Source organism: Eleutherodactylus coqui, chromosome 4, assembly GCF_035609145.1.
Source record: "Eleutherodactylus coqui strain aEleCoq1 chromosome 4, aEleCoq1.hap1, whole genome shotgun sequence".
Classification (NCBI taxonomy): domain Eukaryota; kingdom Metazoa; phylum Chordata; class Amphibia; order Anura; family Eleutherodactylidae; genus Eleutherodactylus; species Eleutherodactylus coqui.
This window is the reverse complement of record NC_089840.1, coordinates 31,490,255-31,502,040: the sequence shown is the minus strand read 5'-3', so window position 1 is coordinate 31,502,040 and position 11,786 is coordinate 31,490,255. Positions and strand designations below refer to the sequence as shown.

The 11,786-nt window shown below is 46.1% G+C and overlaps 1 protein-coding gene across 1 annotated transcript in view; it reads left to right on the top strand.

Annotated features, from left to right (window-relative positions):
- Window positions 1-7,905: 7,905 nt before the first annotated feature.
- GABRR3 (gamma-aminobutyric acid type A receptor subunit rho3) overlaps window positions 7,906-11,786 on the top strand; it is a 43,205-nt gene continuing 39,324 nt past the window's right edge. Inside the window, exon 1 of the mRNA XM_066599160.1 lies at window positions 7,906-8,345. Coding sequence (XP_066455257.1) covers window positions 8,185-8,345 — 161 coding nt within the window. The 5' untranslated portion in view covers window positions 7,906-8,184. The remainder of the gene's footprint in view (window positions 8,346-11,786) is intronic.

Here is an 11,786-nt window from a genome sequence, read left to right as displayed (position 1 = left end):
TGATCTAGCGCTTGCCTGTGTAAATACAGACTTACACCACACTGACACTTATCCCTGTGCTATTGGGAGGGATAAAAGAATTCAGGCTATCTATGCAGAGAGATGGAGAGGGAACACTTAGCTAACTTACATGAATTCAAGATCGCTCTCCCCTGCTCACTCCCGCAGCTCACCCCTGCCGTACCCGAATCTTTGGAGACGAGCGGGCAGGTACTCGCATAAGGCACTACTCGCTCATATCTAATAGCTAACACTAGGGAAGAGAGAGAGAATTCAAAAAGATCTAGAAAAACTTGAACAGTGGGCGGCGACTAACAGAATGGTATTTAACAAGGAGAAATGCAAAGTCCTACATCTGGGCAAGAAAAATGAAAAAAGCACATACAGCATGGGGGGAATTGGGCTAAGCAGCAGCACATGGGAAAAAGACTTGGGTATACTAATAGATTATAGACTGAACATGAGTCAACAATGTGATGCAGCAGCCAAAAAGGCAAACACAATTCTGGGATGTATTAAGAGAAGCAGAAGAGTCTAGATCACGTGCGGTCATTATCCTCCTTTACTCTTAGTCAGACCCCATCTAGAATACTGTGTCCATTTCTGGGCACACCAATTAAAAAAAGACAAACTGGAGCAAGTTCAGAGAAGAGTTACCAAGATGGTGACCGGTCTGCAAATCATGTCCTATGAGGTACGGTTAAAGGATCTGGGAATGTTTAACTTGCAAAAAAGACTGAGAGGAGACTTTTAATAGCTGTCTACAAATATCTAAAGGGCTGTCACAATGCAGAGGGATCAGCCCTATTCTCATATGCACAATGAAAGACTAGAAGCAATGGGATGAAACTGAAAGGGAGGAGATACAAATTCGATATGAGAAAAAACCTGACAGTGAGGGGGATCAATGAGTGGAACAGGTTACCACGGGAGGTGGTGAGATCTCCTTCAATGGAAGTCTTCAAAGAAAGGCTGGACATATATCTGTCTGGGATGATTTAGTGAATCCTGCACTGAGCAGGGGGTTGGACCCGATGACCCTGGAGGTCCCTTCCAACTCTACAAGTCTATGATTCTATGACACGGGTGTGTACAAGCAACTCATCAGATAGTTCACGGATACACATCCATGCGCTGTCCTATTCCTGTGGGCAGTAATGTGATCCAGAAAAAGACGTGATTTCTTTATCACAAGACTTGCACATGTAAATAATGTCATAGTATATAATATATCTGTGTGCTGTCCTTGAAATACATGGACTGCAAGCGGAAAAAATATACACCCGCATGTATGAGCTCTTTGACATAATGTTGCTGGAACTAGCCGTCTGCTCTTACAGCCCATCCATGCTAAGCAGTAACAAGTTGTGCATTCCGATCGATTATTTGGAACACCAGCGTTGTATTCAGCTGCTCCTGACTGTGCAGCACCTGTTGGTCAGAATGATTCCTAACATCCTCCTCTGACCCCTTTTAGTGAAGACTTGTTTATGTTCACAGGATCCACTTTCACTGTTTTCCTTGTGACATCCCAGCTACTCTAGCACTGATGACCCTGGCCTCGTTGGAAGTCGCTCAGATGGCTGGATTTTGCCATCCAATGTGGATTCACACTGAAGCTGATCAACAGAAAACTTGTCATGTGATTTTATGCCGCACTCCAGGGTCACGGGGGAATTACCATACAGGGAAGCTGTAATTGTGAAAGGGTCAAGGGTTCTTTAAAAAAAAAAAAAAAAAAGCCAGGGTCTCTAATAAAGTGGCCATTCAGTGTATGTATATATTCTAGGTGGTGATTGACTTAATTAATGGCACAGCAGCATGCAGTGAGGAGACCTGCCCAGTCACCTCATTTCGCTCGCTTTGTCATAGTAACATCTTGATTTTAGAATAGGGATTTTCGGCCGAGATCATCTGTTGCTGCTGCAGGAGATTAAGTCTAATCTTGGTCTTCTAGCTTCGCGCGCCCCCGGCATGTAGAAACCTCCTCACGATTCGCTGCTGTTGGAATTTTTCGGCTCGTATATAGGAGCTGCAGTGAATTTATAAAATGAGATGTAGGTGTGGGCTCGGGGGTGAAGGGTGCAGCTGCGGTGCGGGCTCGGGGGTAAAGGGTGCGGCTGCGGTGCGGGCTCGGGGGTAAAGGGTGCGGCTGCGGTGCGGGCTCGGGGGTGAACGGTGCGGCTGCGGTGCGGGCTCGGGGGTGAACGGTGCGGCTGCGGTGCGGGCTCGGGGGTGAACGGTGCGGCTGCGGTGCGGGCTCGGGGGTGAACGGTGCGGTTGCGGTGCGGGCTCGGGGGTGAACGGTGCAGGGTCGGTTGAGGTAAAGAGTAGACCATGAAAAGTTAACTCTTACGAAAGCCGTCTAAAAGAAAATCTGTTTGTGTTGTCATGGCGACTAATCACAGCGCAGCTTTCATTTTACCTCAGCAGTGTAAGACATGAAAGCCGCGCTGGGATTGGTTGCTATGGGCCATTTTGCCTGCACTTCAGTGAGGTAGCGGTGATATGACTAGCATGAAAAACCGCCCCCTGGCAGGGTAACGTGAGAGGGCTAGATCCCGCCGACCTCCCTAGTGTGGGCAATGTTTTGGTGCGACAGGTGCCCGATATATAAGGGTTGACAGGCAAAGACAAAACAAGGTGGTGGCGACCATTTTCAAGGGGCAATAGGGCGGCTGTATCCCCATACTGGGGAGCACTAGAGATATCCGAGGGCTCCTAACAAACTGGAGGGCAAAGCAGCCGCACGAACGCAGCCAGATTTCTGGGGTGAAGCATCCTGCAGCGGGTGGGAGGAGAGCGAGTCATCCTCCACGCAGGGCCGAAGACCCGCACCAGACGACGAAAACGAGCATCGAAAGTTGGTTCATACCGACATGAGTGGACTACTACCCCCAGTATTGCATGAAGTAAAATCACTGACAAGGATGGGGGTAAATGGACTCACGAGACGGTGAGAAAGTTAGCATAATGGCGCCATAGTTTAGGTTACACAAGGCCTTGCGGGGGTTAATTGGGTGTAATACGGTTGTGACGTACTGTAATCTAATGTAAAGTGTCCATACTGTTGAGTAACGTATGTGATGTAACTGATGCAGAATGTGTAATGGCGCAGTGAGGCGCGTGACAGAGCTGCAGTAATGGATTCGAGTAATGCCGCCATTATTATTGTGTGACGACCTCTGGATTCTAGTGACGTCTAAGATGTATGTACGTCTGTAAGGACGTTGCTAATATACGGGACATTTGAAGTCGGGGCCTACGGCCGTAGGAGTAGCGGTGACACCGCAGTAATGAGAAGTGACAGAAGATACTGATAGTTATGTGATGTAAGCTATGTGCCTTGCTGCTGCCAGGAGGAACTAGTGAGGCACTGAGATGTATAGGTCGGCGAGAGACACACCAGTTTATGAGAACGTAAAGTTTGAGTTAGTGTACTGTTGCTTTAAGAGTACTGGCACATTAAGAGAGTTTAAGCCAAAGTTATTACGCAACATTTAAGTATCTGAACCCTCCTGTGCTCCTATGGAACAAAATGTATTTACTCATTTGTTGTTAAGTAAAATTATTTTTGTTAAAAAAAAAGCTGCCTCTGTATGTCATCGCCACGCCATTCTGACCTTGGCCATTACCACCAACCCTTTTAAACATATCAGAGAGTCGTTTGGACAACTAAGCACTAACGTGTATGAAGACCTTAAGGCTGGGTTCACACGGAACGGAAATCCCGCGGAAATTGGCCGCACCGAAAAAAGGTGGGAGAGGCGCAGCTTCCCTTTTCGCCTGGCTTTGCCGCAACAGATTGGCCGCCCCATGTGGAGGAGAACCCAGCCTAAGAATCGTACAGAGACTGTGGCAAAGAGACTGTAACCTGATCCTCCGTCTCACAGCATGAGTCTGGCACCATGAAAGTGGACCTCCATATTTTGCTGTTAGTGCTTCTCTCCTGAGTCTGGCAATCAGATTAAAATGTTCCCGGTTCCACCACATTGTGTTGTTGTCTCATCTTCTATTATTGCTCATTTGTAGAATTGACCCAGGAAGCAGGACTCCAAGTAAGAGCTAAGGCAGCAGTAGCCCACCAGGCCTGGACATGGTGTTTTGGTACAACCCCCAAATGAATTACAAACAACCTAACTCTGTAATAATAGAGAAAAACACATTTTAAAAATAACAAATACAGTCAGAGTAAATATTTAATCTGGTGACTCACTTTACTTTTTTTCTCCATTAGGCCCAGATCGTCTTGTCAATTTCTCCTGAAGACTGCAGTTTATTGCCTAAACATCTTTGACCCTGGGCATCACTATAGTAGCACAGAAGCAGCCTTTGCACCTGGGCATTGGAGCCTGGTGGGCCATAAGGCCCCTTTGTCACAAAAGAAGGCACCTTTTTCATTGTCATATGATAGCTGGGAGGCCATGTAGCAGATTTTGCACTGACATGCAGATCTGATCCCATAATTAAAACAGACCCCCAGATCCAACCTTATAATTAACAGACCCCCAGATCTGACCCAACTACTGCGGGCATTGCACCACATCCTGATGTTGGCAGCATCAGAACTCTGTGCAGTGCCAGTGCCTTGAGCAGAGGAGGACATGCTGGGAGTGGGGAGTAATACAAACTATGCTCACCGCTTCCTAGGACTCCCTGACAGAACACTCATATAGAAAGTTAAGTGTTACAAAACAATTACATTTTTGCCGATAAACCTACATCCCCACACACACACCTGTGGTAAGGTGGCACCCTGGGTGGTTGCCTATCTTCGCCTTTTCCTCATCCCGAGCCTGGTAGCCCATGTTCCTAGGAAAACAAGTAGTCTTCTCATCTCAGTGCACCATGGACCAAAGAAGTGTTTGCAAAAATGTACACGAAAAAACGGGGCTTGGTCCGGTATCACCAGTAGAGTAAAATGTGATTGTTCTCAGTAAGAGAAACCAAGTAATCTTGTAGATATGAGACCTTTTAACCCTTTGCAATCCAATTTTGGATTCAGGGTTTCCTAGAGGTTTTTCTCTTTCTGCCATTATACAATGGAGCCATCTGCTGGCTAGAGCCAGTACTGCAGTATTGGACATACTGGAGACGCCCCCGACAACAGAGCAGCCAGTAATATACAGTAAGAATACCCTGCCGGACGTCTTCTGACATTGGAAGCTGTACAGCCTTTAATCAGAATGTCTTTAGACATCAGACAGTGGATTGGAAAGGGTTATTGGCTAACCAACATACATGATGTTACAGCAAGCTTTCGGATCTTCTATGGACCTTTTGTCCATAGAAGATCCGAAAGCTCGCTATAACATTATGTATTTTTGTTAGCCATTAAAATGTATCCTATCTACAAGATTACTTGATTTCTCTTACTGAGAACAGTCACAAAAAGTTACAAAACCAGACAAAGTTATGTTTTTAACAGTAGAATCTAGTAAGCCATGAAGAGGGAGAGGTACCAGCACCAAAGTCTTCAGTTCTGTTCTCTGTTGATGATCCTTCACGTACTGAATTGCATCTTAAGCTTTTTCCAATACAGAATTAGCTGCGGAAAATCATTTTGAGGTGGTTCTAATAATGTCAGAATTCTCCAGTCATTCTGTAATTAGAAGACCCACAAAAAGATTTTCCGTAGCCAATTCATATCAAATCTTTCAGATTTAGGCCTCATGTCCACGGACAAATTCGGATTTTTAATCCGCAGTGTTTTTCCTGCACGCGGATCTGCGCCCCATAGGGATGCATTAGACACCCGCAGGTAGTTAAATACCTGCGGATGTCATTTTTCCCTGCAGGCACGGGTCCCGCATGCAGGAAAAAATCCGGACCATGTTCCATTTGGTGCAGGTCTCCCGCAGGCTTCTATTGCAGCCTATGGAAGTCGTCCCGATCCGCGGGAGACCCGCGCCTGAATTAAACTCACCTGCTCTGGGCAATGCAGATCTTCCTTCTTCGCGGCCGGAAACTTCTTTCTTCGGCCCAGCGGATGTGCCCGGCGCATGCGCGCGGCACGCAGCCGACGTGCCGAGCACATCCGCCCGGCCGAAGAAAGAAGATCCGCCTGCGACGAAAGGAGGACACGCACGGACTGCTGCAGGTGAGTTTATTCTGATTTTTTAGCATCATGTCCGCGGGACAGGAGGGACCCGCTACGGATTCTACATAAAGAATCCGTAGAGGGCCTGATTTTCCCCGTGGACATGAGGCCTTAGTGCAGTCTGCAGGTATGTGGATTCTGATTCACTCATTGAAGTTAGGCTGCCTGCCCATGGGCGTTGCGATATCCCGTGGCGATTCTCCTCCACGGAGCAGGAGCCAGCTGACAGATAGGTTCACTGCTGAGAATTGCGGCAATTCTCAGCGTGCTGCAATTTGCTGCCTGCGAGCCGAGAATTGCTATGATTCTCCACTCGTGGACAGGGGAGCTGCGCTTTCCATAGCAACACTATGGAGAGCATTCACTGCGTTCCCCGCGGCCGGATTATCGTCGCAGGGAACGCAATGCAAAAATGCCTGTGGACAGGAGCCTTAGCGGGAAAAATGTGCAACAAATCCGTAACAGACTAACACGCTGCGGATTTGAAAGCAGGTCAATATCTATGCTGAAAGTTTCTGCAACATATACAACATTTGTTAAAATGTCATCTATTTTACGGCTACCGATTTCCACTGTCGATTTCATTCTGCAAATTTGCATGCAACATCTACAGCCAATCCATCCCGTGTGCATTTACACTTGGGAGGGGGATTAGCCCCCATCCAGCTACTGCTGGGGACTGCATTTTTGAGCATGATCCCTCTTTGCTTGATGAACACTCTGGATACAGTTCAGTTTGCTGCAGTTTTTATGATGCTGTAGCCTTTTTTTGTTGTTTGTTTGTTTTTTAAACAATATCACTTGTAAAAAACAAACATTCTGACATTGCTCCGATTCTTGATCTGTAACCCTTGGCTGGCGTAGCATTTTACGTGCCACAAAAAATGCCAAAAACTTGGGAGGATGAAATCCAAAAATAACAGTGTTATTCACCACTTTTAAAGCTGGTTAACTGTTTACCCCATAGAAGTGGCTACATGTGCTGTGATACTAGCATGGGCAGGACGATGGGTTCAAGGATTGAGGGGGGAGAAGAGAACGTTCTGAAAACCCTACCTTGGGCACAGAAAGTATGTCCTGCCCCTGGCTACTACGGTAGCTCCAAACTGATAAACTGTAGATTTAACCCTTTCCAATCCAATTTGTATCCTGGTTTTCCTAGGGGGCTTACTCTTTTTCTGCCGTTATACAATGGTGCTATCTGCTGGCTAAAGCCAGTACTGCATGAGGTGACAGGTTGGATAGGCTCCGACAGCAGAGAGGCTGGCAATATATAGTAAGAGAACCCCAACGGATGTCTTCCAACATCGGAGCTGTACAGCCTTAAATCATAATGTCTTCAGACGTCAGACAGTGGATTGGAAGGGGTTAACTTAAGCCAAACTGTCAAAAGAAGATCTCCAAGCTCCTCAGATACATTATCTATACAATCCACTAAGAATCCACTTTGACCTGGTTACCTACTGATGTCTCAGTTACCTCCAATCTAGTCATCGCCTTGTATGTTCCATTTCTAGGGGTAACAGGTGCAGTAACACAGCCGGTCTATACAACACTCTGTCTCGTAGCCCTTAGAAAAATGAGTCTCAAGATGCATAGCGGAGATTAAATCCCATGACCTCCACAAAATAAGACCAGATTTTGTAGTGTATTGAAGATTTTTTTTTTTTTTTAATGGTGTGTGTAGGATTAAGGAGATTAAATGTCGACATCTCTCTTTTTCCTGCTGGAGCGTGTTCGAGACTGTTCTGTGTGGGTGGTAAGCCCTGTGTTGAGCTTATGTAGCTCCACAGAGGGAAGAAGAACTGGGCCGGATGATGTTCCGGTGACCTGACAATCAGATTTCTTCGTTTAGTTACCTCATTACAATCACTCCTAGTACGGAGGATGTTTCCTTGTGGATGTGTTAGAGGAAAAAGCCTGGGGAGTTGGGATTTGCTCTAGGCTGGAGAATCAGCCGGGGGTATGTGCTTGTTCCAGTCTCCCGGGAATGCTTGTGAAAGGGAGAAAAAGTGACAAAGATGAAGAAATGAAGATTCTCTGAGGCCCCGGAGGACAAGAAGACGTCCTGTGGTCAGGAAGAAATGGTCCTTATTATTAAATTGCTTCTACTTTCAAGTCTGTGGCCAGGGGCTGTCCTCAACGGGTTCTATCCGCAAAAACAGAAAGACCACCATCATCATCATCATCACGAGAAAGAAGAAATTCACCCAGTGCCCATGAGAGACAGCCGGAAGAATACGAGGTAAGAAGAGATGGATTCTTCTTGAGCATTAGTTATTGATAAATGGATATAGAAATTGGAATTTCTTAAGTGTCATTGAAACATTGTTGCTAACTGGACGATGAAAATGTTCCATAGGTCGCTTCCTTACTCCACAATTACAGGTACTGGCGTCACTGTGTAGACTTTCTCATGCTCAGAAAACTTTTATAGCTTCTTAATGTATACTATTTGCATCTGTAAGACATTTAGTACTTGTATACAGCGGAGGTATCTATATTCAGTGCAAGCTTGATGGCTAAATATATATATATAAGAGAGAGAGAGAGTCAGAGAGGCAATATATAGCACCGGAGCATCAACTCTCATATCCCTTGCTCAACTCACATGTTATTTTATGATGGACTGTACTAATTATTCACAGATCTGTTGCTGCAAATTAACCCTTTCCAATCCACTGTCTGACGTCTAAAGACATTCTGGCTGAAAGCTGTACAGCTCCTACATCGGCAGACGTCTTGCAGAATATTCTTAACTGTAGATCACTGGCCGCTCTGTTGTCAAGGGCCTCTCCGGCATGTCACATACTGCAGTACTTGCTTTAGCCAGCAGATTGCGCCATTGTATAATGGCAGAAAGAGAAAGCCCCCTAGGAAACTCTAAATCCAAAATTGGATTGCAAAGGGTTAAAGTGGTTGTGGATGAGGCTGAGCTGCAATACCACATGTATCCTGCAGACAGGTGTGGCGCTGTTTTTGGAAGGAAGTAACCATATTTTTCTAATTCTATACTGCCTTTAAGGGGGTTGCCCTCTTTAGTGCCCCCTGTGCTAAAATACGAAGAGGGGCAGTACTTACCTGTTCCTTGCGATCCAGCGCGGCACTTGGTTGTGACAGCTGATACCACTGGAAGTCAGGTGATAGTTGCAGCCAATCATCACACATTCTCCTCACATCAGCACTTGAATCCTGAGCACCATGATGCCTGAAGCGGGGCTACAGCGCTGGATTACAGCAGCAAGGAACAGGTAAGTACTGGTCCTCTTCTTATTTTAGCACAAGGGGCACTAACGGAGGCATCTTGTCAAGTAAGTAGACAACCCCTTTAACCCTTTGCAATCCAATTTTGGATTCAGGGTTTTCTAGGGGGTTCTCTCTTTCTGCCATTACACAATGGCGCCATCTGCTGGCTAGAGCCAGTACTGCAGTATGGGACATGCTGGAGAGGCCCCTCGACAACAGAGCGGCTAGTAATATACAGTAAGAATACCCTGACGGATGTCTTCCGACATCGGAGCTGTACAGCCTTCAATTAGACGTCAGACAGTGGATTGGAAAGGGTTAAGTTGATATGCTCCACAGCTCAGCTAATTATTAAAGGCGTTGTCTAGGACTTTTTTCATTGATGACATCAATAGTTGATCGTCAGTCTGACGCTCAGGATTCCCGTCAGTTAGCTGATCGCTGGGCCCATTGTTAGTGCACACCGCTTGGAAGCTGATAGCGCTGTCCGCATTGCAGTGACCAGGTTTGGTACTGCATTGAAATCAATAGGAGCTGTGCCTGTGGTACCAACCCAGGCCACTGCAATATGGACAGCGCTATCTGCTTCCAGCACTGTCTGTACTGACTGTCGGCCCAGTGATCATCTGATTGGCCAGGATCCCAAGCGGCGATCTGCTGATCAACTATTGAAGATCTATCCTGAGGACAGAATAAGTCCTGGACAACCTCTTAAATGGAAAACTTCCCTGGGTAAAGGTATAATTTCTCATAACATAAATGATTATTTAAATAAGTATTACTATTATCATCATTCTAATTATTATTAATTATCATCATCCAAGATCATAATTTGAAACTGATAATATCTTAATTAAAGAAAGTGAGACGCTAGACACAGTGTGACTTCACTGGTTGGTAGGTGATGCGTGACTTTACTAAGGGCCCCACATGCTGCATACATTTAGGGCTCATGTCCACGGGCAAAATGTGATTTAAAATCCGCAGCGGATCTCCCGCGCGCGGATCCGCACCCCATAGGGATGCATTGACCACCCGCGGGTAGATAAATACCCGCGGATCGTCAATAAAAGGCATTTAAAAAAAAATGGAGCATGAAAAAATCTGGACCATGCTCCATTTTCGTGCGGGTCTCCCGCGGGGTTGGCTCCCGCGGGCTTCTATTGAAGCCTATGGAAGCCGTCCGGATCCGCGGGAGACCTAAAATAGGAATTTAAAGCATTTACTCACCGCAGCGGACCGCGAAGCTCTTCTCTTCCTCACGGCCGCATCTCCCTTGCTTCGGCTCGGCGGATGTGCCCGGCGCATGCGCGCGGCACGTCGACGACGTGCCGGCGATGTGCCGCCGGCGTAAGGAATTCATCCGCCGGCCGAAAATGAAGATCCGGCCGTGAGGAAGAGCAAAGCTTCGCCGCCCGCTACGGACAGGTAAATGCTTTTAAATTCTTATTTTCAGCGCTCACGTCCGCGGGGCAGGAGGGACCCGCTGCAGATTCTACATGGAGAATCTGCAGCGGATCTGATTTTCCCCGTGGACATGAGGCCTTACAGTCACCCGAAGTGGTACAAGTTCTACAAGTCAGTGTCTGCATGAGGATATTCTCTCATCTTCTGCTATAGGGAGGCTTTAAGGGGAACGTGCCATCAGATAATGACCTCTTGTAAAAATGTTTTTTTATGTTAAACATATAAGGGGTGGACAAAAATATGGAAACACTGTACAAAATGCATGCCTTAAGTTACACGGGATTCTAACTCATATTTCAATAAGACATGTAGAGACCGATTTTAAGTGGAGGTAATATGACACAGATGTTGCCGGGCAGATGTTTACATCTGCCTGAGCAACAAGGTTCAATTGGTCAGGGGTTTAAGCCACTTAACTGCTGTTGCCAGCTGGCTCCCAAAACCACCCAGAGCAGGGCAAGAGGTAAAATAGTCACAAATTTGGTGGGAAAGCTCTCAGCCAAGCAGGGGTCAAAAGGGCAGCTCATTGCTAATGATTAAAATCCCATGCATTTCATTTTCCATAATTTTGTCCACCCCATGTATTTTAAGACTTTTTGCAGATTATTTGTAAATTTCAATTTTGATCCATATTTTAAAAAAATGCTAAAACGCTGCAGTTCTCACACTGACTACAAAGCCTAATACTAGCCATCAACTCATTATTGTCACAGGCAGGATTACAATGAAATGTGATACCTATATACCATAAAGAAGCCAAGGATCCAGCATTCACAATAGGTGGTAGTCAAAGCTCACCTCCTCCCCCTCCCTGCACAAGTCATGCACACTCTCTAATAGAAGTCTATAAGTGATGGACGCAGCTCATCTCTACCTCCTCCTCCTTGGACAGTTCACAAAGCATGTTCACAACACTCTCACATAGGCGTTGTTAAAGTAATCAATTAATTTAGGTGATAATCAAAGAGTATCA